The sequence below is a fragment of the Penicillium diatomitis genome (genome assembly GCF_028827545.1).
Source record: "Penicillium diatomitis strain IBT 30728 chromosome Unknown utg000005l_segment0_segment0, whole genome shotgun sequence".
NCBI classification, from domain to species: Eukaryota; Fungi; Ascomycota; class Eurotiomycetes; order Eurotiales; family Aspergillaceae; genus Penicillium; species Penicillium diatomitis.
In genome coordinates this window covers 1,513,047-1,540,205 of record NW_026623177.1, presented here as the reverse complement: position 1 = coordinate 1,540,205, position 27,159 = coordinate 1,513,047, and the positions used below count along the sequence as shown (strand labels likewise).

General features: G+C 52.0%; 11 protein-coding genes across 11 annotated transcripts; 5 read left to right on the top strand and 6 right to left on the bottom strand.

Moving 5' to 3' along the window:
- Positions 1–319: 319 nt before the first annotated feature.
- Positions 320–1,972, top strand: bna5-1 (kynureninase; the record flags this gene model as incomplete). Its single annotated transcript, XM_056934761.1, has 3 exons — positions 320–509; positions 577–923; positions 998–1,972. The coding sequence occupies 3 exons, from the start codon at positions 320–322 to the stop codon at positions 1,970–1,972; spliced, it is 1,512 nt and encodes a 503-aa protein (XP_056789955.1).
- Positions 1,973–2,572: 600 nt separating this feature from the next.
- Positions 2,573–2,941, bottom strand: N7539_005158 (uncharacterized protein; the record flags this gene model as incomplete). The annotated part of the gene is made up of 2 exons (XM_056934760.1): positions 2,573–2,782; positions 2,882–2,941. The coding sequence occupies 2 exons, from the start codon at positions 2,939–2,941 to the stop codon at positions 2,573–2,575; spliced, it is 270 nt and encodes an 89-aa protein (XP_056789954.1).
- Position 2,942: 1 nt separating this feature from the next.
- N7539_005157 (MFS transporter) lies at positions 2,943–4,552 on the top strand (the record flags this gene model as incomplete). The annotated part of the gene is made up of 2 exons (XM_056934759.1): positions 2,943–3,212; positions 3,278–4,552. The coding sequence occupies 2 exons, from the start codon at positions 2,943–2,945 to the stop codon at positions 4,550–4,552; spliced, it is 1,545 nt and encodes a 514-aa protein (XP_056789953.1).
- Positions 4,553–4,833: 281 nt separating this feature from the next.
- N7539_005156 (ER membrane protein complex subunit 4) lies at positions 4,834–5,517 on the bottom strand (the record flags this gene model as incomplete). The annotated part of the gene is made up of 3 exons (XM_056934758.1): positions 4,834–4,912; positions 4,972–5,312; positions 5,383–5,517. The coding sequence occupies 3 exons, from the start codon at positions 5,515–5,517 to the stop codon at positions 4,834–4,836; spliced, it is 555 nt and encodes a 184-aa protein (XP_056789952.1).
- Positions 5,518–6,100: 583 nt separating this feature from the next.
- Positions 6,101–8,846, top strand: N7539_005155 (putative AP-2 adaptor complex subunit beta; the record flags this gene model as incomplete). Its single annotated transcript, XM_056934757.1, has 6 exons — positions 6,101–6,136; positions 6,314–6,600; positions 6,683–6,758; positions 6,825–7,189; positions 7,245–7,673; positions 7,736–8,846. 6 exons carry the CDS (start codon positions 6,101–6,103, stop codon positions 8,844–8,846), a joined length of 2,304 nt encoding a protein of 767 aa, XP_056789951.1.
- An 809-nt stretch (positions 8,847–9,655) lies between these two features.
- On the top strand, positions 9,656–11,078 carry cwc25 (U2-type spliceosomal complex subunit CWC25; the record flags this gene model as incomplete). Its single annotated transcript, XM_056934756.1, has 2 exons — positions 9,656–9,681; positions 9,776–11,078. 2 exons carry the CDS (start codon positions 9,656–9,658, stop codon positions 11,076–11,078), a joined length of 1,329 nt encoding a protein of 442 aa, XP_056789950.1.
- A 2,423-nt stretch (positions 11,079–13,501) lies between these two features.
- On the bottom strand, positions 13,502–17,275 carry N7539_005153 (SH3 domain protein; the record flags this gene model as incomplete). Its single annotated transcript, XM_056934755.1, has 3 exons — positions 13,502–14,426; positions 14,485–15,279; positions 15,363–17,275. The coding sequence occupies 3 exons, from the start codon at positions 17,273–17,275 to the stop codon at positions 13,502–13,504; spliced, it is 3,633 nt and encodes a 1,210-aa protein (XP_056789949.1).
- Positions 17,276–18,942: 1,667 nt separating this feature from the next.
- N7539_005152 (Rtr1/RPAP2 family protein phosphatase) lies at positions 18,943–19,899 on the top strand (the record flags this gene model as incomplete). The annotated part of the gene is made up of 1 exon (XM_056934754.1): positions 18,943–19,899. The coding sequence occupies one exon, from the start codon at positions 18,943–18,945 to the stop codon at positions 19,897–19,899; it is 957 nt and encodes a 318-aa protein (XP_056789948.1).
- Positions 19,900–20,410: 511 nt separating this feature from the next.
- Positions 20,411–20,992, bottom strand: N7539_005151 (40S ribosomal protein eS17; the record flags this gene model as incomplete). The annotated part of the gene is made up of 3 exons (XM_056934753.1): positions 20,411–20,491; positions 20,567–20,764; positions 20,846–20,992. The coding sequence occupies 3 exons, from the start codon at positions 20,990–20,992 to the stop codon at positions 20,411–20,413; spliced, it is 426 nt and encodes a 141-aa protein (XP_056789947.1).
- Positions 20,993–23,213: 2,221 nt separating this feature from the next.
- N7539_005150 (mitochondrial 37S ribosomal protein bS1m) lies at positions 23,214–24,638 on the bottom strand (the record flags this gene model as incomplete). Its single annotated transcript, XM_056934752.1, has 1 exon — positions 23,214–24,638. One exon carries the CDS (start codon positions 24,636–24,638, stop codon positions 23,214–23,216), a length of 1,425 nt encoding a protein of 474 aa, XP_056789946.1.
- Positions 24,639–24,967: 329 nt separating this feature from the next.
- Positions 24,968–26,235, bottom strand: N7539_005149 (SDR family oxidoreductase; the record flags this gene model as incomplete). Its single annotated transcript, XM_056934751.1, has 4 exons — positions 24,968–25,837; positions 25,903–26,035; positions 26,097–26,148; positions 26,214–26,235. The coding sequence occupies 4 exons, from the start codon at positions 26,233–26,235 to the stop codon at positions 24,968–24,970; spliced, it is 1,077 nt and encodes a 358-aa protein (XP_056789945.1).
- Between the last annotated feature and the right edge of the window lie 924 nt (positions 26,236–27,159).

Here is a 27,159-nt window from a genome sequence, read left to right as displayed (position 1 = left end):
ATGACCGCTGAGTTGCAGTCAGAATCATGATGGCTCTCGTCAGTTGGCCGCGGGTTAGTCAGATAGTGGCGGCACCGGCCCGACATCACAGGTCGCTTTCGGGCGGAAGTCAGCGGCATTAACGATGACAGCGAGCAGCCCGCATAAGCGGGGAAGTGAGTGTGTCATGAGTACAGAACTAAAGATAGTTGTGAGCTTGGTATGTGTTCACTTTCGTGTTCGAATTAGATGTTCTAGGTAGCTAACTTTCGCTTCAGATAGAGTCTCGGAGTATTATTTGTTTCGACCTCAGCCTCGAGCAGGTTAAAGTTCATTCAACATGGGTTCTCGGCAACATCTCCGAGATATACAAACTGGACCCCCACTAGATTATCACGATGATATTAGAGCCAACTCCCGAGAGTATGCCGAAGCGCTCGACAAAGAAGACTCATTGCGTGGGTTTCGCAGTGAATTTATCATTCCGTCCAAGACGGACTTGAAGCGCAAGGTTTTGAGCGATGCACAAAGTATGTATATTGATATAGCCCACTGCTTGCAGTTCTTCAAGAATTAAGGCTCATGTCGTTTTGGCAGGCCTCGAGGACAATGCCGATGAAAGATGCATTTACTTGTGCGGTAACTCGCTCGGCGTGCAGCCGCGAAATACCCGGCAGTATATCGAGCGATATTTGCAAACATGGGCGAGAAAAGGTGTCTTTGGTCATTTTGTACCTCACAGCGACCAACTGCTACCTCCCTTTGTGGAAGTGGACTCTGCCGCGGCTAAGCTGATGGCACCCATCGTCGGTGCGTCTGAGAGTGAGGTTGCAGTGATGGGAACATTGACTGCCAATCTTCATCTCCTCATGGCCAGTTTTTATCAACCGACTACCGAGAAGTATAAGATTATTTTGGAAGGCAAAGCTTTCCCGAGCGACCATGTAGGAAATCCTGTGATCATGTACCTCTTACAAGGCACTATGCCCTCTCCTTAGCTGACGGCAGGTCACCACAGTATGCGATTGAGTCTCAGATCTTACACCACAAGCTCGACCCCAAGCAAGCCATGGTTCTGATCGAGCCTGAAAATCCGGACCGCCCAGTGCTCACCACGGACCAAATCATCAAGGTCATCGACGAGAATGCTTCCAGCACCGCCTTGATACTGTTGTCTGCCGTACAATTCTACACCGGCCAGTACTTTGACATTCAACGGATCACAACCCACGCTCATTCCAGGGGCATCTTGATTGGATGGGACTGTGCTCATGCTGCCGGCAATGTTGACCTGCGTCTTCACGAGTGGGATGTTGACTTTGCGGCATGGTGTACCTACAAATACCTGAACAGCGGACCGGGAGGGATGGCGGCAATTTTTGTACATGAACGACATGGCCAGGTAGACGAACAACAAAACTTCCGACCACGGCTTGCCGGCTGGTGGGGGAACGATCTTAAAACCCGATTCCAGATGAAAAATGGTAAGCTTGAGACAATCCTTGACCCATCGACGCTGATAATGACGGTGATACTAAGACTGTCGTCAGACTTCGTGCCTCAGCCTGGTGCTGCTGGATTCCAGCTTTCCAACCCATCGGTCTTGGATATCAACGCTGTAGTCGCTTCGCTCGAGATTTTCAAGCGTGCCGGCATGAAGTCGATCCGTGAGAAGTCATTACATTTGACCGGCTACTTGGAGCACCTCTTACTCACCTACCCGCTTGATTCATCTCCCGAGAGCAAGCCTTTCATCATGATCACACCTGCAAATCCCGCAGAGCGAGGTGCTCAGCTCAGCTTGCGGCTTCGACCCGGTCTGCTGGAAAAGGTTCTACCCTATCTAGAAGAACATGGCGTGGTGATTGACGAGAGGAAGCCTGACGTCATCCGAGTGGCTCCTGCTCCTCTCTACAATACGTATACTGATGTGTGGGAATTCTGTCAAGTCTTCTTTGCAGCTTGCCGAGAAGCCGTCCAGCCGTCAGCATGAATGTCACTCAAATGAGACAGAACTGGGGTGAAAGGGTAGAGCCTGATGCTCGAGTACGTCTTCTTGCATCACATGAGCTGTTGACAGGTCGTCAATTTTAGGTTCAAGGCGTCCTGAGTGCATGTCTACATCTGGTGTTCAATGTGGCCTGCATTGTGCAATAATAGTTGACATTTGGAGAATGTCAGGCTAGACTTGATAACCATAATGCCTTATCGGTAAAGGTGTTATTGCGAGCGGAAAGCTTGGCTGCATGTTAGACACACACCTAGGTATGATCTGATACATTCTATATTGATGTAGTCACTGGAGCGCGACCAGCTTCGGCAATGCTGATTAGACCATAGAGACGAAAATAATTACACCGTTACCAGAGCTCTGTGACTATGTAGTATCTACATAAGTATACCTATGTACTACTCTTGCTTGTAAGTTAACGTGCTTTTTCTTGTCAGGGTCGGAGTAGTCGGAGTTCTAGACGGTGGCGGTGAGGGTCTCGGTCCTGCCAGCCACTGATTTGATGGAGCCGTGAGGCGGATAATCGGCGGGCACGTTCTGAGTCGGAGTAAAGTCACTCTGCAACGGAGTAGATAGTCCGCTTTACATGAAGCAACCGGACTTAGTTATTTCCAATGCGATACGATACGCCCAGTGGCTAGAGGCGGGCTCAACCGCAGCCCAGACGATCGAGCGAGATCGTTCGGCATCTCGGCACAAAGTCACTGGATTTTCATGCTCCACAACACGGCGGAGATAAACCGGACTTTGCCAGGGCTGCGATGGATGCGATGATTTGACACCAATTAGGGACTGTACAGATGAAGATTAGTGACACGCGATGAGGGAAGGAAGACATGTGCGGGAGCGCTCATATCCCCCTACCATCCCACCTTTGACCATGTCTCTTACCAACGCGCTATCTCGATTCTCTTGTGTCGTTGGGTGAGCGACCTCGCCAAACAAATGCATGATGGGCACAGCACCTGCGAACGCGATCCCCACAGCCGCCGAAGCGGCGCAAGAAAAGGTTACAGGTGAAGGGACACAGAGTGACCGTGGCATCGAGAGAGATTATACAGTATTTTCGAGGAGCCAGCGCCGGTACATTGTGTTTATGGCCTCGTGGGCTGGATTCTTCTCTCCAGTCTCATCTCAGATCTATTTTCCCGCCTTAAACACCTTGGCAGAAGATCTTCATGTCTCAAATTCGTTGATCAATTTGACACTCACCAGTTACATGGTATGTGCACTTTATAGTCCTTTGTAACGACCAGATCTTTCAGGGCTAACACTCGATGGCAACAGATCTTTCAGGGCCTAGCGCCCATGTTCATCGGTGACTTTGCCGACAAAGCTGGCAGACGACCAGCGTATATCGTGTGCTTTACAATCTATATCGCTGCAAATGTGGGGCTCGCCCTGCAGAATAACTATGCGGCTCTTTTTGTTCTGCGATGCCTACAAAGTGCTGGGAGTAGTACCACCATCGCCCTGTCATCGGGGGTGGTCTCGGACGTGGCGACTGCCGCAGAACGAGGCTCATATATGGGCTTTGTGACGGCTGGCTCTTTACTTGGTCCCTCCGTTGGCCCGGTTGTTGGAGGATTGCTTGCTCAGTATCTTGGCTGGCGAGCTATCTTTTGGTTTCTGGTCATCTTTGCTGGGGCTTTCATGGTCCCATTCCTCATCACCTTTCCGGAAACTGCGCGGGATATTGTTGGTGATGGCTCAATACCGCCTCAAACGTGGAATATGTCCTTAGTTAGCTATCTCAAGGCCCGAAAAGCGAGCGAAGAAGGCATTGAGGCACCTGCCAATCCTACTCGACCCAAGCTTCGATTTCCAAATCCCTTGCAAACTCTGGCAATCGTCTTCCAGAAAGATACGAGTATTGTTCTCTTTTGCAACGCCATACTTTTTGCTGGGTTCTACGACGTCAGTGCCACCATTCCATCGATATACAACGAAATCTACGGCTTGAATGACCTTCAAATCGGATTATGTTATATCCCTTTTGGGCTCGGATCATGCATTGCATCAATTCTCAACGGCAAATTCCTAGACTTCAACTACCGTCGCATCGCAAAGGCAACAGGGTTCCCCCTCGTCAAGAACCGGCACACAGACCTCAGGAACTTTCCCATCGAGAAGGCTCGCCTGCAGATTGCTTTTCCGATGCTTGCGCTAGGTAGTCTTTCTATCTTGGCGTTTGGGTGGTGCCTGAATTTCCGAGTCCATTTGGCTGCACCAACAACCATTCTTTTTCTGATGGGGCTCACATTGACTGGAGCCTTCAATACTATCAGTACTATTCTGGTCGACTTTTATCCGAAACAGGCGGCGAAAGCTACAGCAGCCAACAACCTCTTTCGCTGCCTCATTGGAGCTGGAGCCACGGCCTTGATTGATCCAATGCTGGCTGCAATGGGCCGCGGATGGTGCTTCACATTCATAGCTCTGGTGATGCTCGCAACCTCCCCGCTGCTGGTTCTCATCATCCACAAGGGGCCACAGTGGCGAGAAGAACGCCGTGTGCGAGAAGAAGTCAAAAAAACACGAGAAAGAGGCGAGAACATATAACGGGGAATTGAGAGTCCTCGACTCGCGAGTATGAGGAGGCTTCCCTCTCCTGATTATTATCTTCTGTCTCCATCCTTGGACCTGTCACGTTGATATGATCTTGATTTAATTTTTGAGCGCATCTTCTTCTAGACTAAGACCGCTGTACTCTAATATTTGAAGATTTCAAGAAGCTCGCAGAGAATTTGTAACCGGCCAATTCAGCTTTATTTGATACTTCAATTATTTTGTCGGACTAGTGTTCATGACGCTCTGGACAAACCCACTCAAGATCCTTGGAATCATCCTTTCAGTGCAAAGAATGCTCGCTCCAAGGGCTGTCTCTCTGATTCCCAGGCAAGCCAGTCTGATCTCGTGGTTCTGCTCGAAGGGTTAGCTTTCAAAATCCTGCCCTGCGTGATTCAGGGTTGGACACATACGGCAGAAGTCCCATCGCGTTGACTTTCCAGATACCCAATGCTAGCAATAATAATTGCATCAAAATATAAACGAGCTTCACAGCCACCAGGCGCCCGCGCGTTGAAGGTGTCTCGTATCTGGCGAAAGCCTCATTGGTGCTGATCAAGCCTTGGATAGGGCCCTTGAACAGCATGAAGACCATCATGATACTGAAAATCTGGAGACTGTTGCCGGACATGTACATCATGATAGCGTTCATGGGAAGTTGTTTGGATGGAGCGATGGCAATCTCCCAAGCTTTCTTCATCTTCAGGGCGTCGGTGTCCTCAGCTTTCTTCGCGATCGGTTGCTGTTGCTGGCGCTGGTACCTGTCAGCTTCCTATCACATCTGATGACCTGCAAATCCAATTGCCAATCCTGTGATCGCTCACCTGTTTGCCTCCCCGACCGCTGGAGAAACCTGGTGGATCCGGAATACTAGAGGCGGCTTTGGTGGGACGCGGCAATGTCGAGTTCATCGCAACCACCCATTCTGGCGGCGGCGGTGGAGGGAGAGGTGAAGACATGACAGCCAGTTGGGATTATCGCAGATGCTGTCCTTATCAAGTTCTAGTCCCAATGAAGCGCGAGTTGGCTGAGTGTAGTAAAGGAGGGGGTTTGCAAGTGTGGGAAAGATGACGGGACCAGGAGGTTTCCTCCGCAGCTGTTCCACTTCCACTCCGCCTTGCGCCTGAGCTGGACTCTCCTTTCTCTCCGCGCCTGTGTTCAGCGTCCTTCTCGTCCTGTCCACGCCGCCTGTCCATTGCTCGAAGATCTTTGAGTAGTATGTCCAGTCGATGACTTTGACACCTTGCAAACCTGTCCAACGGGCCTGAATGGTGGTTCAGTGAACATCCTCCTATTCTCGATCTCCCGACCACTCCGCCCACCTCCCCTCCTCCTTTCTTCTCCAATATCGCGAATCTTACGGAGACCCCAGTGCGACGGCCTCTACGCCTTGCGTTCGATCTCACATACCTTCCTTCTGTCAGATCAAAACTATTGGAGTGGAATTACATGGTATAGAAGTGCACGCTCCGACTTTTGCATTCCTTCTCAAGAAAAGGAAACCTTTAACATAAATATTTGATTTGGCAACAAATATACATCATGAGCTCTGCAGGTGACGCGAAGCTCTTTGCGAGGGTATGTACCAAACAAGCTCTCCTAGTTCATATTTGGCTAGATGTCTCGGCGAGCGCACTGTGGCTTTGGCGCCTTCCCCGCATCGACTTATCAAAGCATGCGCCGGTCGTGTGAGATGCGACAAGGCGTCGCCGAGAGATTCAGTGTGTACCCTGGCCTTCTGCGCTCTGGTCGCAGTCCAGACTTTGCTCCTTTCATATACCCAAATTTGCAATCACAATGTTTGTCGGCTTTCCACATCACATATTACTTAGCTCACGCGATGTGCAAACCTCACAGGGCAAGGTCGCCGAGCTGCGACAAGAGCTCAACAGCGGCGGCAAGAAGGACAAGAACTACTCGGCCAAGAAAATCGCCTTGAAGAAGATTGTTGCCAACATGACCATGAGCAACAATGACATGGTTGCGCTCTTTACCGACGTGATCGAATGCATGACTCTGCCTAGTTTGGAAATCAAGAAGATGTACGTTTTGGATCAGACACACATGGTCCCTGGAGGGAACAAAGCTTTGAGGTGGACTAGGCTCATTGATATTGTGTCTTAGGTGCTTCCTCTTCTTGGTCAATTATTCGAGGCTGAAACCTGAGGTGGCGATGAAGGCCCTGCCGATTCTGGTTGATGTGCGTGTTGGACGCGATATACTCTATGATGAAAGAAGGGGATGATAATCTAACATGCCCACGCAGGATATGGATGATACAAACCCACTGGTGCGCGCTCTCGCTCTCAGGACAATCTCATACGTCCACGTGCGCGAATTTGTGGAAGCGACTTTCCAACCGTTGAAGCGACTCATGCAAGATAACGACCCTTATGTTCGCAAAACGGCTGCTTTCTGCGTCGCCAAGCTGTATGAGCACGACAAGAAGACCGTAGAGAATTCTGATCTGATCGACCGACTAAATCGCATGTTGAAAGATGAGAATCCAACAGTCGTGTCTAGCGTTCTGGCTGCTCTATGCGATATCTGGGGTCGCAGTGAATCGATCTCACTCACCATCGACTATGTCAGCGCCTCAAAACTGGTTTCAATATTGCCTGATTGCTCAGAGTATGTACAAACTCACTGGACACCTCCAGGCGATATGCTAAAATCTTGTGAATAGGTGGGGTCAAAGTTATATTCTCGAGGCACTGATGTCCTATGTCCCACAAGACACTGCTGAGGCCCTTTTGCTGGCCGAGCGAGTTGCGCCTCGGCTGTCCCATCAAAACTCTGCTGTCGTGCTCACTGCCTGTCGAGTCATTCTCTATCTCATGAACTATATCGCCGACGAGAAACACATCTCCTCTCTTTGTCGCAAGCTATCGCCGCCCCTGGTCACGCTACTTTCAAAGCCCCCTGAGATTCAGTATCTCGCTCTACGGAATGCCATTCTTATCCTACAGAAACGACCTGAGGTCCTTCGCAATGACATCAGAGTCTTCTTCTGCAATTACAATGACCCAATCTACGTGAAGGTGACAAAGCTTGAACTGATGTTCATGCTGACAACGAAAGAGAATATCTCTATTGTACTTGCAGAGCTCCGCGAGTGAGTAGAGGCTTCCTCGACCCCTGCATTGTCCTACAATCTTCTAACCAGTCCGCCACTAGGTATGCAACTGAGATTGATGTGCACTTTGTGCGCAAAGCAGTACGTGCCATCGGCAAATTGGCTATCAAGATCGAATCAGCTGCCAAGCAGTGCATTGATACTCTCCTCGAATTGGTCGATGCAAAGATCCCATACATTGTTCAGGAAGCGACAGTTGTCATTCGCAACATATTCCGCAAATACCCCAATCAGTATGAGAGTATCATCAGCAACGTGATCCGCAACATTGATGATCTTGATGAGCCTGAGGCCAAGGCGGCTATCATTTGGATCATTGGCCAGTACGCTGATCGTATTGAAAACTCCGACGCCCTGTTGCAGGACTACCTGGCAACATTCCACGATGAGCCCATCGAGGTACAACTCGCTCTACTAACTGCCACGGTCAAGTTGTTCATTCAGCGGCCAACCAAGGGGCAGCAACTTGTACCCCAGGTGCTCAAATGGTGCACAGAGGAGACCGATGACCCGGACCTCCGTGATCGGGGTTACATGTACTGGCGCCTGTTGTCCACAGACCCGGCCACCGCTAAGCAAGTTGTGATGGGTCAGAAACCTCCCATCACAGCAGAGAGCGAGAAGTTGGATCCCCGTACATTGGAGGAGCTCTGTCTCAACGTGGGTACACTAGCAACCGTGTATCTCAAGCCCATTCATCAGGTCTTCCGTGCCGCACGTCCTCGTCGGTTACAGCCCAGCCCAGCCCTTCAGAGCCCACCGCAGGAAGACGGCACGGCGGGTCTGCTCGAGTACAATCCTCCGGCTGCCAACCCAGGATCTAGCTCGACTAGCAACAGCGGCCTCGCGACAATCACAACGACAGGGAATCCCACCAGCCCGGTCTACCCTCCACCTCGTCCCGCATATGCCGTCGAACCCAACGCGGGCGGAAGTGCTGCCGGTGCCAATGCCATCAATGCGGCCGATCAATACTTTCAAGGCATCGGCTCTCAGCAGATGGCCGCTATGGACCTGGGAGGGCGTGAGGATGGTGGTGTAGGTGGTGGCGGAGCTCCCCAGTCACAGTATGTCGTGACACAAAATCAGCAGCAAGCATATCAACCACAGTATGCGGGTGGTGCCCCTACGGGCGAGCTGCTACTGTTGTAGTTGTTATCGCGGCTGTTGAATATGTAATTGTAAATATCCGAGTCCCAACAGAATTTATTTGAAACTGTGCTTTTATTTGCCAGTGTACGTACGTAACAGGTACTCGTTATTTTTAAGGGCGACAAAAGCTGCCCAGAATAAGCGTCATTGGAAGATCTCTGGCTAGGTATTCTTGATCCTATGTATGTCGCTTCTTCCTTGCAAATAGGATTAAAAGAACTTGGAAGGGTGTGAAGGTTGACGAATGGGTGATGTTCTTCTCCGCGGGAAGAAAGCGAGCGGCCTGGATGAGATGGGGCGAACAGCGAATGTGCGGGAGCAAAAAGAAATGGGACAAGCCAGGCTCGAACTGGCGACTTTACGATAACAGAGACAGAAGTTGTTCTTCAGTCGTACACTCTCCCAGCTGAGTTATTATCCCGTTTGATGAATAGAGATCTACTATTTGTTATCATGACCCAGATTGCAAGCAGGAAATGGAGCTGCTAGGTATATAAAACTTGAACGCAACTCCATTGATTAAAAAATAAATATTTGAAGGAGTTTTGTCTTTTTCAGATCGAGGATGTCATGTGCCATCGATAGCCCGTGCCATTGATGACTAGACTAGTAGACACTAGACACTAGATAGTAGACTGACATTGTGATAAGCGGATGTGCAACAGAGAGATTGACACGTGATCGCGTTATCGGGCGATATGCGCAACAGGCGGCGCTGGCCACTCAAAGAGGAAGGCCCGAGCAACTTTCTCCATGTCAACATCTTCGTCTTCACAACTTCGTGGCTAGCCTGTTGAAAGCATCACAAAATGGGTGGCGATCTAAACTTGAAGAAGTACGTGACCATGTCTTCCCATGGCACCCTTTTCACTATTCCTGCTACAGTCTTCAGGCGAAGCTATGCGATGCAGTACTAACTAATGTCGCAGATCATGGCACCCGTCGTTACTTCGCAACCAGGAGCGCGTATGGCAGCAGGAGAAGCGCGCTCTCGAGGAGCGTAAAAAGGTCGAGCAGCTTCGGCGTGAGCGAGAAGAGGAACGTCAGATCCAGGAACTCCAGCGTCTACAGGAAGCTTCAGGCAAATCTGCGCCGCAATCTCGAGTCGATTGGATGTACCAAGCGCCCTCGAGTTCCACGGGCCACTACTCCGAGGAAATGGAAGGCTATCTGCTGGGCAAGCGAAGAATTGACGGGATACTCTTGAAGAACGATACGGACAACCAGAAGCTCGAGAAGGGTGCAGACGTGGTCGGGGCTAACGCGGCGGCTGGTCCGTCGGTTGGCTCTGCGCGAGACACAATGACAAAGGTCCTCAACGATCCACTTCTTGAAGTCAAGAAGAGAGAACAGGCGGCATACGAGGCTGCTGTCATGGAGGCTGCCAGACGAAAGGAGAGAGAGGCCCGTCGCAAGGGCGGAAGTGGACGGGACAGGGATCGGGATCATCGCCACGGGGATCACGATTCGAGGCATCGACGATACAGCGATGATAAAGGCGATATTCGTCGACACAGACACCATCGCAGCGACCGCCGAAATCGCTCAAGATCACCTAGATCGCCTGAGCGATCGCACCGCAGACATCGAAGTGAGCGTGACCGCGACCACGACCGCGACCGACGCAGGGACGACAGGCGACGTGATGATGACAGAGATCGTCGCGACGGCCGATCTCGAGAGGACCGTGACCGTGACGAGTATTCCCCCCGCAGAGAGAGAAGGGACTCCTATTCAACACGTGCGGGAGATCGTGACTCAGGGTCGAAGCGTGACTACGATCGGGCGCCCGAGAGGTCCCGAGTTGATTCGCCTCCGCGTCGACGGTCACCTTCTCCGCCTCGAAATTCCAGACGCGAAGACCATGGGAACGACGACCGTCGAGAGCCTGTCCGTCAAGGTTACAACAGCCGTCCCGACTTCTCCAGGCGTGGTCGTGGCCCCTTATCAGGTCAGAATGGATCTAGCGGGCCCGATCCCAGGACACAAGAAGCAGAGCGCCTTCGTAAGCTCGCCGAGATGCAGTCGAATGCGAATGACCTGGAAAGTGAACGACGCCAACGCCTCGCGGATATCTCTGCAAAAGAAGAACAAGAACGAGAGGCAGATGATAAGCAGCGCTCGGATCGTGGTCGATTCATCTCCAAAGTCCACCAGCGGGCCCAAGAAGACAGCCTTGATGAGCGTATTCGACGCAGTCGTGGTGGACTTGCCAGGATGGATGAGGATTAAGGCTTTTTGAAATTCAATGTCCTGAGCCTTTGCAGTTGATCTATGCTTGAATATGCGTTGATCTGTTGCCCTCTACTCGGGCTAGATGATAAGCTTCTCTTCGATCAACGACGTTTCCGAATGATCTAGACCCAGCATAAGGCATGGGCCTGTCCACTCTCAGACATAGTACCACGCGTGCTGTTCGTGATGCTCACACCTTGCTCTACATAGTCATTGTACTGGCTATGGTTCTGGATACCGATGCCCGTGGTAGGCAGTACGTGCCTGGCTCGGTCATGACTATACCGTCAACACATCATGTCGCCCATGCCTAGACGCTACACTTCGTTTCGAGACTATCGATTCGCAGGGTAGTACCTTGATCAATTCGAATGTAGTAACGACTTGGCTATCAGTTTTAAGCAAAGGTTCTCCCCTATCATCGCCCAGTGCCGTTTACAAAAGTATTAGGTATTACTGGACAAAAGTAGTAACCTTATAAGTGGCAAGTGAGGAGCGGGCACCGATAATCATGAACACGCTCTACATAGGTGAAAACAATCACTAAGTCGTCTTGAACCATGCACGACAGACTCCAAAATGAAATTTCCTCCTTGTCACAAGGTCCAGTGCGTGTATGACACCGTCCACCAGTACTACATCTTTCTATCTTTTTAAACCCGATGTTTACAATAAAACTGGACGGTGATAAAATGTACGTATCCGTCGAGAAAGGGTGGCCACGCCCGAAAATGTTACTCCAGATTCAGTCACAATATAATTTATGATGTAAAAATTGGATTTCCTATTTCATCGAATGGGATAATAACTCAGCTGGGAGAGTGTACGACTGAAGAACAACTTCTGTCTCTGTTATCGTAAAGTCGCCAGTTCGAGCCTGGCTTGTCCCATTTCATTTTTGTTTTTGATTTCCTTCCAGAGCCCGGCCGCGGCTCGGGTTTCCCTGCGTATTGCAACATTTCAATAGGCCGTGGAGTACTACATCTTTTTGATGCGTCTAGCAGATGGTCTCTACTGCGTTCAATTTTGACACCGCAGGTACTGATTGGCGCACTGGATTGGTTTTCGGCTTCTTCGCGTATAGTTTGAGCCTGTCGAATGCAGAATCGTGATCTTCCATTTGGGTGATCTTAGACGGAATACATTCAAGAAATTCAGGGTTCCAGTCATCCGTACAGTTTGAATCAATGCAAAGCCTAGTCCTACACGTTCAACCGCATATCGATGGAATCCACACGGTCATGTTCCCATCATCTTGGGCATGCGGACATCAGATTGCGCATGATTCACCCAAATTTGGACAATCAAGACCGAAACTGAATACCAAGCTCTTCTAATTTGCAGGTCTTTAACTTTGGGGCCTCGCACACCGGGGCTATTTCTGCGTGACGCATCCGGCAGTCCCATATAGTCGACATGTATTCACTCGGCACTGGGCGGTATCGATGGGCATCTCTATCACCTCATCGTCCCGCGACATCCATTGACCTACAACCTTGTACTTCGCGGCCGATGTTCCGGTGACGGCCAGGGGTCCCTGAAACACCTTAGCAGGCCGAGTGTTTTGAGGGCAGATGCAATAGAATCAGGGGGTATCTTTAAAGACGAACAAACTCTACACAAGCATTATGATATCATACATATAGAGGGAAAATCTTGAATGCAAATCATACCACCATGGTCGTCAAGTGCTCGAGATCTCTCGTGCTGTGATGGTGTCATGATTTGAACCCTGCTGACTGCTGCAGATCGGACAGCCCACAGTATATTCACATTTGCTTCCTGACGCGAGGAAGGTTGACCTCTATTCCAGTTGAGGTGTTTGAAGGCGGATAACGTTACAGAATAGCTGACGTACGTCCCCTCTCCATAGACGCACGTATGCAGAGAATGTATGGGAAAATGTTCTCCAGTGCGCTTCTTCCATAGCTCAAGTACACACTCTTCGAGTTGATTTGCACTAAGATACAGCCTCTTATATTGGGGTTAAATGCATACATCGAAAATAGATACACAGGTGGGACAACACAGACAGGGAGAATTATGGATAGGTGGAAGGCATTGCTCCTATGTCTAGGACTCACTGCACACGAACCGGGGAAGCGTAGAGAAAAGACTGAGAATAAAAAACAGACGGTGCACGCTTGCTCATTTTCCAACCAGAGACAAAATGTCGTCCGGCTATTTCATGACCTCGTAAGCAGGAATCTCGTGGACGTAGAATGGACAGAAGGTGAATGGAGATATCAGGCAGAAAGATTGGTTGCAGGAACAAGCCGAGAGCGGGTAGGATCTGATGGCCAAAATCTGTGCGAGCAGCCCGATTATGTGTCATGCATAAATGAATCAACCCATACTCAAGTTCGCAGTTGCTCAGGCAATGTCGTTGATTCCGGGGCCATGCGGACCTGAAGCTCAACTTATTTTGCAGACTCCCAGCTGACCCAGCTGCGAGGCATCACTCGCCAGACCTTGCACTCGCCACTGCGAAGGTCATTGAGCTTGAAGCTCTCCATCTTCACCTTCTTACTTTCACGTCCTTGCTCCCACGCTCGAATCTTCTTTTTGGTACCATCCCAGTCAACCACGATTCCGACGTGGTCAGGTTTGCCAACCTCGGCACTATACTTCTGATGCATCGTGCCACGGTGGCCCTGGAAACGAGCATTGCGGAAACTGACAATGTCACCGGCGCGAATCTCATCGTTCTGTGTGACAGATGCGTTGGCCAGATTTGAATAGACCAAAGCTCCGTAGGCGCGGGTCCCAACCGGGAGAAGGGCTCCAGACAAGGGCTTCAAGAGATGCTGAATCAATCCAAACGGAGTTCCATCACCGACAGTCGAGTTTTGAATAGAGTTGACAGCCTCGGAGATGCGGGTTCCAATCTGGAAATGGGCCTGTTCTAGTTGGTCCTGACGAGGCTGATGAGGAGGCGGTTCCTGGCGCTGCTCCAAGTGCGCATCCGAAGGGTTCTTGCCATCGTACTGGACCGTCACCACAGTCTGCGAGTAGTCCATAAAGAGCACGTAAACATCTTTCGAGATAGTGGTTGAGCCACCGTTGTTTGGAACTGAGGACTCTTCAATCTCGTAGAGGACGTCCTTGCGGTTCTGGAAAATCGGGGGAATCGTGTTGGGCTGGCTCCACCACAAGGAGCCTTCCCCCAGGTCTACATCGGTAGCGATGAAGCTCTGATCAATCGAGGGACGGGAGATGTCCATAGAACGTCGCTGGTTACGCATCAGATCCATGGATGCTCGTCCACTTCGGGCAATGGACGGCGAAGGCATGGAAGGGGCTTGTGACTGCGGGGGGAGGGGGCGGTGCGAGAGATGGTCGTTTCTCAAGAAGCGACGTAGGACGTTCATGCACTGGACTCGTCATTGGGGACGCATCGTACGCATTGCCGTAACCCCCAGTTGCAGCCTGGAAAGTGGAGACGGGCGGAGCTTCAGGACGTCCGCTTGGGGGCGGAGGCGCATTTGATAGTCCATGTCGAGGAGCTGCGTAGTTGAATGGATCGTATTCCTCATCCTCGGACATTGCACTTGTACCCAGGGGAGCATCTCGAGAAGGCGGAAGAGGAGGTGGCCCACGAGGCGTGTCTATAGAGGCACGGCCAGTGCGGGGTGGTTGACTCGGTGGAGGAGGGGGAACACCGCGGGGGGCAGCAGTAGGAGGAAGCGGCGGCGGCAGGCGAGCGTCAGTGGGGCTTCGGGCCGAGTAAAGAGACTGGTCATCTGTGATGGTTCCTTCATCGATACTCGAGTCTCGCTCACGGGCCTTCAGTGCGTCCTTGTGCTTAGCCCCCGACGCTATATCAGTGTCGTAATCTCCATCGTACTCCGTCACTTCTCCTTCGATGTCATCACCGGCTTGCCTTGGAGCACTTGTATGGCTGTCAACGGTTGAAGGTCGACGCGGTGGGCCAGGTGGTGGGGGAGGAGGTGCACGGTTTTGTGCTGGAGGCAATGGTGGATTTGTTGGGACGGGAGGTGGTGCACGGCTTGCTCTCTTATCAGCTACCGAGGTCGCAGTCGATGGAGGGGATGAATCATATGTCGAGGGACGACGAGCATCCAGTCGGTCGGGGAGTGCTGGAGCCGGCACCTCAGTCATCTTGGCTGGCTCATTTATAGACAATCTCCCGGCATGCACCGAAAGCTCATCATCGGACTCATCACCAGTTGATGGTCTGGGAGGAGGCATTACAGGACGGCCTGGATTCCCGTCAAGGTCAGATTGTGCAAAACTATAAAGGAATAAGAAGAAATGTACGAACCTGTTGGGGCAGAAGGCGGCGACCCTGGTGCTTCGGATGGCACTGGAGGTGGTGGCACCGGACGTGATCCGGGGACCGGAGGCGCTGGAGCAGCAGAGCGCTCTTTTGAAACCTTGATTAGCAGACTAGGAGCTTTAAAGGGGAGGGGGGATTGAGTGAACGTACCACTACCACTAGGCTGGACAGGAAGAGGCTGATCGACCGATCGACGCTTGGTGACGGGTTTGTGAACCACGTCCTCAACATCTGGCACTTCCCGTGAAGCATGCTGCTCCGTAATCGGAGCCGCTGGGCGCTCCTCATCCTCCTGCAGCTCTTCCTCCTTTTCCACATTGGTAGAAGCCATTGGCGCAGTGTTCATACCTGGCAGAGGTACAGGAGGAGCGTGGAGTGGAGAGGTCGGCTCTGGTTCTGCGAGCCGTTTCTCGGAGTCTCCGGGCGTCTTGGGTTTGCGACTCGCTGGAGGAGGTCCCATACCGGGAAGACCGCCTGGAGGGCCGAAAAGTCCCATCATGCCCATGCCGCCGCTCATCTTGGCCATTCGTGCGCGCAGCTCCATCCTGCGTCTGGTCTCCGGATCGAGTTCCTCCTCCTCGTCCTCTTCTTCTGCTTCTGGTTCTACCGCATCCTCCTCGACATCTGCTTCCTCGCCTTGTTTCTCAACCGCATGTGTGGACTCCTTGCGAAGTCTCTCTTCATCTTCCTCCTTGCTTGCAGAAGTCTCGCCGGCATCCTCAGATGCAGAATAATCGGCGTCATTCGACTCACTTGCGACTTCTTCGGATGGCGAGAAAGGAGCTGGCTGGGGCGGAGGTGCTCGAGCCCGGACCGTCTCAACGCTGGGATCCCGAGCAGTGCCGGCAGTGTCGGTAGGCGAGGTTGCAAGAGCTGGCTCAGCATCGACGGGCTCCGACTGTTGCTCCACGGGCCTCTTGGCAACAGCCTTGGCCTTTTCTTTCCTTTGCGCCGCTTCTGCGTGACGCTGAGACTGCTCTAACTGCTGTTTCTGCAACAAGGCAATCCGCTCCTTCAGACTGGTGGGCTTCGGCTGATCCTCCGATCCTTCTTCGGATGTTGGCAAGGGCGCTGGGGCAGGTGGAGGCGGACGATTTTCCGAGACAGGTGGCTCACGCGCCAGCTGCTCTTTCACATCGGGATCTTCTTCCCTTCGGTACACTTTCGGCGCGGGCTCCCTCGGCGGGGCGACAAATGAATCTTTGCTTGGTGGCGGGGCCACGAATTGTTTCTTGATGAAGGAGGTCGACTGCTGGGAACCACCAGGCTTGAACGGCGCAACGGGTGCAGCAGCGGACTGATTAAAGGCGGCAATTCGATCCCTGAATGATGATCCAGAGGGCTTCTCCGCGACAGCGGGTGGTGGAGGCTTGCTGGATTTAGCTACCGGAGGTGGAGGAGCTGCGGCCGCTGTGGTGGAGGCTGCGGGAGCTGCAGCAGACCTAGCAGGCTGTGGCAGAGACTGATGTGACACATAGGATTCGGCCGCGGGACTTGACACTCCCTGGGGAGACTGAGGAGGTTCCGCTTCAATCTGCTTGGAAGCTGGCGGCTCGACCTCCGCCGGGGCGGACTCAGCAACCTCAGGCTCGGTCTGCGACCGACTTTCGGTCGTTGCGACTGGAGGTTCAACAGGCGCCGATTCCGCATCTTTCTTCGGGCGACTTGGTCGTGTCGGTCGTGGGGGCGCAGGCGGATCATATTTCTCCACGAAATTCTTGGGAAAAATACCCTCGTGCTTGGTCGCCGCACCGTCTGTATACTCGCCGTAATACCATTCGTCATCCTCCACCGCCGTGACGGTTATGATTTGGCCAATGGGAAAGCTAAGGTCTTCATCGTGGCCTGAAGCATATTCGAAGACCGCTCTGACCGTGAAAGGCGGATTGGACATTTGGCCAGAAGGTACCCAAGGTCGCCGGGGGGAGGGTGGGGATGGGGTTAAAGACCACCAGAACGCTCAACCACAAGAGATGAGGGGGGATAGGCTGGTGGCGATGGAGCTAGACAGATTGAAGAAGTGAGCGCAAATCACTTGGCGAGTGGTCAATGAGTGAGCTTGGGGGGTTTCTTGGATTCTGACTGTCCTCTCAATTGTTGCCCGAGGTACGGGGTGTTGACCCGAATGACGAAAGTGTTCCTCGGGGGTGGGTAGAGGGGAGATTGGTGCCTAAGAGCGATGAGGGGGGAAGGGAACGGGCAAGAGGGGCTGGCATCGAACTCACCCGAGTGAAGCAAATTGGGAAGGGAACGACGTTCTACCAGGTCCGCAAAGATCAAGAGAGAGTGGCACTGTGTGCGAGCAGCCGGTTGTCGCACAAGAGGACCGGATGGGTAAGAGGTGTGGGAGATTGCGGGATGAGAAGGTTGAAGTAGTGAGGTGGTCGTCACTAGTGAGGTGGGATGGGACAGAGAGACGCAGAGCGGTTGGCTCCACTGGCGATCGGCGGCTGCTGTCCAGGCTTAAGCACGACCAGTCTGCCACAGAGCAGGCGGATGACAGATGAGCACTATAAGCCTGGTATCTCCAGCGTGAACCGGATTCCCAACACAAGTCCAGAGGTAGCTGATGTCAGGGTTTGAAACTCGGATCTAACACAGGCTCACTGCTTGTCCCCCGGATGAAACGGGAGTGCTTCAACGGAGGTGGAGCGTCCCATGACAAGCCACGGTGAAGTCCTCCCTCATGAAGGACGCCCATCGTGGAACACCCCCCAGCTTTCAACCGTGGGAAGCAGTTCAGTCATGCTTCCAACCGTCGATTAAAACCTATACTTCCTTTCTGTCAGTCCAACGACAACTGCAGCTTGTATATCAATTTCATTGTATACTCTACAGTTGAGAGAGGGTGTAAATAACCAAGTATCATCTGTATTAAATGCATGGCCCCAGATGATTTCCCCACACGCTTACTGTATAGTGTATGCTCATTACCTACTGTGCTTCAGAGTTCAGACCGAGAAGCACATACTGGTACAAATACAGCCTAGAGCAAGCTGACTTTTTCCGACACGACTACTCTCACAGCCCTGAGACACGCAACAGGTCACAGAAGGACAGAATTTGGGAGTTGTCTCAGATTGCCTGGGTCTCAAACCCAACGTATGAGGGTTCGCTCATCCACGGATTTGGTACCCAAAATTAAGCATACAGTCACACAGTGTAGTTGATTTGTGTAGAATTGTAGACCGGTACTAAGGTCATATGACGATTGCGTGGTATTCCTCAAGTTAAATTTCACGAATCCCTTGATCTCTCATATGGGTTTGACGAAGAGGACCACAAACTCACTGGGAGGATGACGCTGTAAAGGAGGGCGAAGCTCTTGGACTCGAACTGTCGAGTCCAAGGAAATTTTGCCTCTTCCCGCTTTGCGCCTTCTGCCGACCGAACCCTCGTAAAATATCTGAGGCCCCTCATAGTTCTCCAGGCATTCCTCCCCCCGCTTTCAGTTTCACTGCAGTACTTTTGGAAGACCGGCCTCAGCCTCTCCACTGAAGTCATCCAAATCTTCAAGGCTCATAGATCTTGCCCGACCGCCGTCGAAAGTGATACTCCATGATGGCCTCACAGCAGCGTTCTTCAGGTTCCGCACTGAGGACGTCCCTTCCCTCCGCCTACGCCGACCAGCTTGTGAATGCATCTCCCCTCCCCTCCTCAGAGGAGCAAGAGAAGTACCTGTCTGGCCGACCACGCGCCACACCACACCATCTGAGCGTGGCTCTTCAACATGCTCATCAGATCCAAGCCCAGAAGGACACCGAAGACATGATCTTAGATCGCATCATCGACCTGCTGGAACTGCCTTCGTTTCCCCAAGCCGACCCAGCCAACCCTTCCCCCGAAGACGCCAAAGCTTTCAAATCCGCCATGGTGATCTTCCGCGCAAGTGACTACGACAGCCTCATTCTCGAACGCAACAACGAGGGCAATTGCGGCTACACCCTGTGTCCGCGGGAACATCGCCAAGAACGAGGCAAGAACCAACTGTTTCAATTCAAATGGGGAGCAAAAGGCAGTGGCCCTGGTGGCCGGGGCCGTAGCATGGACATTGTGCCCCGCGACAAGTTACAACAATGGTGTTCTGAAGAGTGCGCCGAGAGGGCTCTGTTCATCCGTGTGCAGTTGACGGAGTCGCCGGTCTGGGAGCGACGTGCAGGCGAGGGGCGTAGCGCAGGAATTGAACTTCTGGAAGAAGCCCGGGCCAAGCGACCCCGACGCCGAACGGACGCGGCGCCGTCTGCGGCAGCGGTAGCAGTCGAGCTTGGGAACATGAAGATTCGAGACTCCCAGCGCGCACATGAGCTTGCGATGGAGCGCGGAGACACGAGTCTGCCATACCGGGGAGGGCGCGTGGACGTCCAGATCAAAGAACAGAACAATGTGTATCAACCACGTGCGCCGCAATGGCGACCCGAGGATGCGCAGGGAGGCTCAATTGAGGGATATGTTCCCCAAGATCGACGGGACAATGACGCGATGGATCTGGACGACGGAGACCTGCTGGAACAGATCTAGTTGTCATGGCGCATGGACCTGGCATGGAACATTGGCGTTTTAGGGCTTGTTCTCTTACATATCAAATACCCTCGGAAAGCATATGATATCTTACAGCATACGCGATGTGATTACGGACCAATTCTACGCAAGATCTCCAGTCAGTCGTACAGCACGGCGGAGAATCGCTGTGGCCAGAGACACAGATATACCTCGCAGTAGTCTGCAGTAAGGATCCTCTGGAACATCCAAGCCGATCGGCGAGAGCTACAGGCAGAAAATCTCGGAGGGCCCAAACGTTCCTCTCACGAAGATCAAGTGCACAAGGGACAAATAATTGGCAATCAAGCGTCATCTCCGTAGGGAGAATCAGCGACACCTTTGTCAACGGGAATCATGGTTTTTCATTCCTCATCCGTAGATGGTCTCCGCAGGAGCTAACAACATAATAGCCAGGGTCGGGGACACGCCAGGAGTCGGCCGAAGACAAGACTTTTTTTGGGATTCGGGTATTCGAGTCCGCAAATTAAATTTAGCGGGGGCCGAAGCGGCGGGGGCGCTCAGCCTGCTGCTGCTGGGAGACAGTAACGACGTTGACCTTGAGGTTGTCGAACTGTGAAAGGGAACACATGTCAGAAATGGAACCACGCAATCTAATTGTGCGCATCGAGTGAAGGATTCAACTTACGCCGAGGGTCTTGAGGAGATCCTTGGTGTCGGCATCAACGTCGAGCTGGCCGGACTCGGTCTGGGAGACATCCAGAGCAGAGACCTCAGGAACGTACTGATCCTTGCGCTCACGCTCCTCCTCCTGAAGCTTGAAGGAGATACCGCGGACGGGACCACGCTGAATGCGCTTCATCAAGTGGGTGGTGTAACCGGCAATCTATCGAAGAAATAATTCAAGTCAGAATGGCGCTCGTCGTGGCATTTGTGGGCTCTTGGCTGTGGTGTTGCGTTGTCGTACCTTGTTGCGGAGACGCTTGGAGGCAATGATGGCGATCTCATCGCAAATGCGCTTGTTGGTCTCGAAGTCGAGGGTGAGCTTGGGGTAGTAACGCTCAATGATGACCTTGGCGGACCGCTTGACGGTCTTAGTACGGACGCGACCCATGTTGGCGGATGTTGTTGGCTGGACGGATGTTCAGTGGCAGGAATCTCAAATGTTGCCAATCTCGGTCTCATTAGACGTGCTTCGCTAATTCGTGTGCGGGTCCTTGCCCTAGTCTAGCCCTAGCTTGTCACGTGCACTCTATCGCGCTCGATCCGGCTTGAGGTCGCAGTCGTCATGTGGTCCGGGTGGGGCCTGGGGCTAACATCATTAAACAGTAGAACTAGACACTAGACCCAGAATGAACCCAGTCTAACGGAGAATGTATTATCCTGCCAGCAAGATCCGCGATCCACCAATGACCGATCTGCCATCTCTCAAAAGGGGTGCTGGACCCACTGCTCCACTTCGAACGCATCTGAAAGGGACCTCGACCTTTGATAGGTATCTACCTACATGCCTACGAAGCAGGAGAGCGCAGAGCCAGAGTGATGATCCATATAAATTTGCTGCAAATGTAAACAACTTTTCACTGAGACCTTTGGTTTTAGACTCATGTCGTCGTATGGAGTCAGAGAAGTCATCATGGACCGAGTGTTCTTCCAACGTCGCTAAGGATCTGTGAGGCACTCTGTACCGTTTTTTTACGCTCGTTCCATGACCACGTTCTTCAAACACGCATTCCCTCGTGATATTCCCGCCCAATATCCTTGCAAGTCCGCACTTCCCTTAGTTATGGATGCGATTATTTTCCTATTGGGCTCATAAGACTTAGGACTCATTCAGATCTTTGCCGGTCCTCGCAAATTCGTTGGAGAATCAAGCATAGTTCAATAAGGTAATCTACAGCACTGTTCGCAGGCAAAGGGCTTCCACTCATTCGTAATTATCAACGTGTAGCCGGGACAGGAGAGTACTTTTTGGGATCTGACGAGAAAAGGTTCCCGCGTATTCTCAACCCAGAGAGCCGTTGTTTGAGACTCTATAACATGCTAACCCATGTTCCCAACTGCATTCCCCGGTGGCTTTCGTTCTCACCTTCATCTTCTGAAGCATGTGGGCCGAAATTTCTAAAGCAAACAGCGCTCACTCTGTTCCCCAGTACAACAAGGCGCAAACCAGTCTAGCTAGCAATGTGAATCATACTTCTCACTACTAAGATGCCCGGGGCATTGTCAAGCGCTATTGCCCCGTGTCGCGCCATCTGCGAATAGAGCCAGATGCTTTTTCCGGTCTCCCTTTGCAGTGTTCTCTAACCATTGCTACAGAGCTTGAGCGGAACGAGTCATACAATGATCTTCCGAATGATACGAATCATATTTCCCATGGTCGTAACAGGTCGATCAAAATCATCATGTTTGTCAGGTGGCTGAAGCATGCAAGTAACTCAGCCAGCGAAGCTCTCGAACGTTGCAGAATTGACTAAGCAGGTGTACCAGGATGCACGCAGACTCATATCATTTTTCTCACCCCTTCCATCTGGTGACCCGCCTGGGGAACTTGATATCTGACGTTACAACCTGTCTCCTGTCCAGTCTCCTAGCGATTCAGGGGAGAATGGTTCCTTTGAAAGGTCGTCGCTGACGCTGTCATGCTTGAATCGCTTTTGACAGAGGAGGGGATATGCACTGCCCAGATACTGCGGTTTACCCTGTGTCAAGCTGGCTAGGTTGCACGCTGGGTTTGTGTAATTATGTGCGGAGTAGGCTTGGCTGTCGTGATGGACTAGTACCTTGGATCCAGTGGGACTAAGACGCACCTAGTCAGGAAGTATGTGCCCGTGCCAAGTATTGTACGAGGACAAGGAGGAACGAAGTAGAGGATGAGAAGGGAAATGCGAATTGACAACACTACTTAGGCAAGCTCAACTCTGATATTGACACCGAAATGAGAGAGAGCCACAAGTCAGGCGACGCTTGTTCCTTCAAAGACTCCGTCAGAGTATTCTCGCCCATCGATTCAACGACCACGTTTATTGGTGATCAGCACCGCTCTTGCGACCCATTCAATGATGGGACCTGTGTGGCGGGGGCAATTATTGTACGCTATGATGCGTGACGAGCACAAGTCAAACATGATCATTGAGAATCATGGCGGACATTACAAGGCCTAGAAAAGAATGTGATTGAGGCCACCAAGAATTTTGATAGTACAGTACATACATGGACTGGGCCGCTTTATATGACACATGTGAAGAAGGGCCCGGGAACCCTCGCCAAAGAAAAAGTCCAATCTAATCGTACAACATTCTGCGTGCTGACTCGATACATCAGAATGTGATATATCATGCGCTGCTATCCTTCTTTTGAGCACCCGCTCGAAGGTCATTCATCAGGAGGCGGGCAATGTCCTCTGTGCCCTTCATGGGCTGTCGGCCGGCCTGTGGCCGCTGTTGGTACCGTGGTCGGTCCAAGCGAGGTACCGTGTTGGTGTGGCGGTGGGCGGCATCAGTGATGCTGGCGGGACCAGGCTTCTTGTAATCCTCAATGCCATATGGGGCTTTGGAGGAAGCACCGGCGCGGTAAGATGACAGACCAATACGGCCATCTGAATCGACGGCGGCGCGAATCGGCGTGACCCAGTACTTCGCACCCCCAGGAATGGTGGCATCGAAGAAGGTCAAGCCAGGTGGCGAGCCTTGGTCCATGAAGGTCATGGCATTCAAGTCTTCGACAGCAATACCACCAATACCCGCAATGGCGCGCGACATGCGGCCACGGAATCGACCCTTTGGTCTCAGAATACGAGCCTCAACGGGACGTTGGTAGGCTTGAGGACCGTACTGAGGATGGTTGTATGTCAAGGCGTGTGATCTCGTGTAAGAAAGACCAGCAGATGGGTGTGTCTTGGGAGGGCCAGTCACAGCGTACTCAGCTGCAGACAGCTTGGTAGCGGGGGACTGGTAGTATTTGCGTCCAATGCGTTCACTGGGAACGGCCGGAGAGGACGGTAGGTCCAGCAAATCGAAGACAACAGGACCGAGTGAGAATGGATCATTTCGTAGGGTCTTGATGTATGTCTGGAATTCCTCGTCCGTGACTTGGGGCACCTGCAGGTTCTCCAAATCTTGGCCATTGTCCTGCGCCTGCTTGCGAGCCTCGGCCGTGCGTTTGGCCACAAGACGCTCTCGAAGCTTCTGTACCAACTCGGGCTTCTTTCTGGTGATCTGAGCGAGATAGGCCGCAAATTCCGCCTGGGTCATACCGGCCAACCACGGGCCGGAGTGACGGTATTGCTTCGCACCGGGCTCTCCAAGTCCGGTGCTGGTCTCGGTGTTATCGACATGCGTCTCGAAGGGGCTTTGATGACGAGGCACAATGCTTGTGGCATAGTTGACTTTGGCAGGCAGAGACATAGGCATGTGCAGCTCCTGGAATTTTTCGAGGGTCATAGTGTGGTCGGCCGCCGACTCGAAATCCGTGACATGTTCGTAGGTATCGAGCGCGAGTAGGCGAACAACGGGTCTCGATGATTTTTCCGACGTTGACTTGGCTGGAAGAGGACGTTTCAGGCCCCAATCGCCACGGGCAAGCGTCCTCTGGGGAGTTACGATCGAGGCCCGGATCGGGTGAGGAAGTGTCGCGGTTTCCGACTCGAACACCGCTTTGGATGAGGGAGGGTCTTGAGGAGGCTGTAAAGCTTTAGGAAGCGCGAAAAGACGCGACTTCCGGAGAAGATTCGCCGTTGGCGACAGCCGAGCGGTCGCCATGTTGCTAAGTGCCTAGTGAATGAGCCTCGTCAACAGACGGTAATGAGAAAAGTTGGCCGCGAGGCGGTCCGACTCGGTACGGTGGCCCGCACCAACCATTGACGCAGCATGCCCTGTCTGGGGAACCCATTTATCGCATTTCGGCTTTGCCTTTTTTCTGCTACGAAATGAGGAAGAGTAACCAGAGGACCGAACCGCGTTGCTATCTGTCTAGCTCCATAGATAAAATTATCTCGTGCTTTGATTTTAAGTTTGAAGAAGTCATAAGTGATGCTTTTTATGTATGTCACAACAAATCGGCTCACGTGGATGCGGTCAAGAGAAGATGATTAAGCTCCGACATCCTGCAACGATTTGACTGTGTCCGCCACAGTCGCCTTGAGTGGTCGGTATTCCATGCCCAAGATCTTCTTGGACTGCGAATTGTCGATCTCATATAGCTCGGACGGGAAGTCGTCCGGGTAGTCTTTGGAAGGCAGCTTAGATTCCAATTCTGGGTGGGTCTCACGGACTGCCTCCACAAGGACCTTGTTGGAGAAGAACCCAGCGGCAACCAGGAATCTCTTTCCGCCAGCCTCTGCCACCTCGATGGCACGGACATGGGCTAGCGCAACATCACGAACGTCCACAAAGAGCCACATACCCGTTGGAGGAATTGCATCCTTGAATTGACCCTGGACGATATTTCGCATCCGCTGGTTGGATGTGTTAATGGCGTCCAAGGAATTAAGGTAGCTCACGATGGGTCCAAAGACCAACGGCGGATTGATCGTGACAAGATCAAAATTGGGATTCTCTTTTTCCACAAAATCCCACGCGGCTTTTTCGGCAAATGTCTGAGGTACAGGTGCCACAATTAGCACAGTCGTCACTTCATAAGTTGAACCCTTGGTGATAAGTTTATTTACCTTACTAGCCCGGTATGTATTTGCGGGATCCATAGCTTCTTCCCATGTGACGGGGTTCCAACATTCCTCATTGTAGACCTTGGGGTGCTGCTTGCCATTAACAATGGCAGCAAACGATGATGTAACGACAACTCGCTTGACAGTGGGAGCATACGCCTTGATGGCTTTCAGGATACCGGTAGTGCCCTTGATGGCCGGGTCAAGGAAGTCTTTGACGGGATCCTGCACATTGAAGTGGAATGGTGAAGCTGTGTGGAGGACATAGTCGAAGGGAGGGTCGGACTTGATGGCCTATTCCGGCGTGGCAATACTTTAGCGACGGTCTCGGGAAGTTCACGGTCGAATCGATCACTGACCTCGTCAAAGGCGTCATCTTGAGCCACATCCTTGACAATCACATACGAGAGTCTTTCTTTGGGAGCGTCGGGATGATTCTCGAGAATTCGCTTGCCCTTTTCGTCTGAGCGTACTGTGAACACAGTGTCGAATCTGAAAGGCAATTCGATGAGCATGTCACGCAAGTCCTGCTCGGGGCCACGATCGTACGTACCCACGCTGCTGCAAGTAGTCGACAACGTGAGCAGCGATGAAGCCGCTGCCGCCTGAAGAATCGGTGAGCTACTGCTTATTCGGAGAGGTCAAAAGACTGAACACAGCCATGGCCTACCTGTAACAAGAACTTTGACCATTGTGAGAACTTGGAAAAATGAGGTTTGACGGGTTTCTGTTTCTCAGGTCACAAACGAGCCAGAAGTCGTCCTAGGAACTTTGGATGGGACAGTATTCGCACTTTATATAGGCTCTCGAGCAGAGACGGTCCATCGAACTCTCTGTCCGTGCCGTCATTGTTGCGCCCCGCTTCCCACACCGCAGAGAAGACCGATTTGACATCAGTGGAGTTAATCGGCAACACCTGCTCGGAGCTAGAGATGCGGGCGCACGCTAAGTGCGTGTTACGTCCGAGCAGCCGGTCAGCAATTTACAGATGACATACACTGCGAAATGCTAGTACTCAAGGTGAAGGAGGTAGTGTTGTGGTATAGCCCGATGAAGGTGGGTTCACCACCAGTGTTTTCCTGTCAATTCATGGCATCACTTGTTGATAATCGTCCAGTCTTCGCCTTCAGCGCTATTCCATCGAATGGCCTGCAAAATCGAATTTGGACGCTGGAATCAAGAAACGAGGTGAGATTGCCTTTCCCAACTCTGATTTCAATCTGCTGCCGAGTCTTCTTGATACCGTCGAGTAGCAAACACGTGCGCTGAATGTACTGTACTTCACACCGCTAGCCAGTCGGCTACTAGGCACGATTCAAAAACGGAGACGAAAAATGAAATCGAATTCCAAATCTTGACCTCGCCCATCGAATTGTATGCGCCTAGCTAGCCCGATCTACTCGTTTTATGCAATGTGCATACAAGAGCTGCCTAACTCGTTCCGCGGTTGTTGCAAGACTTACGTTGCCCCAGCCTTGGCCATCCATGTATTCCACAGATTTGAGTGCAAATATGTCGACTCAAAACGAGACCTGTATGCTGTGGAATTGACTAAAGAACAGAATCTGTCGTAGCATTGTACTGTATAGAGATTTTGTGACATGCATGCATCTGAT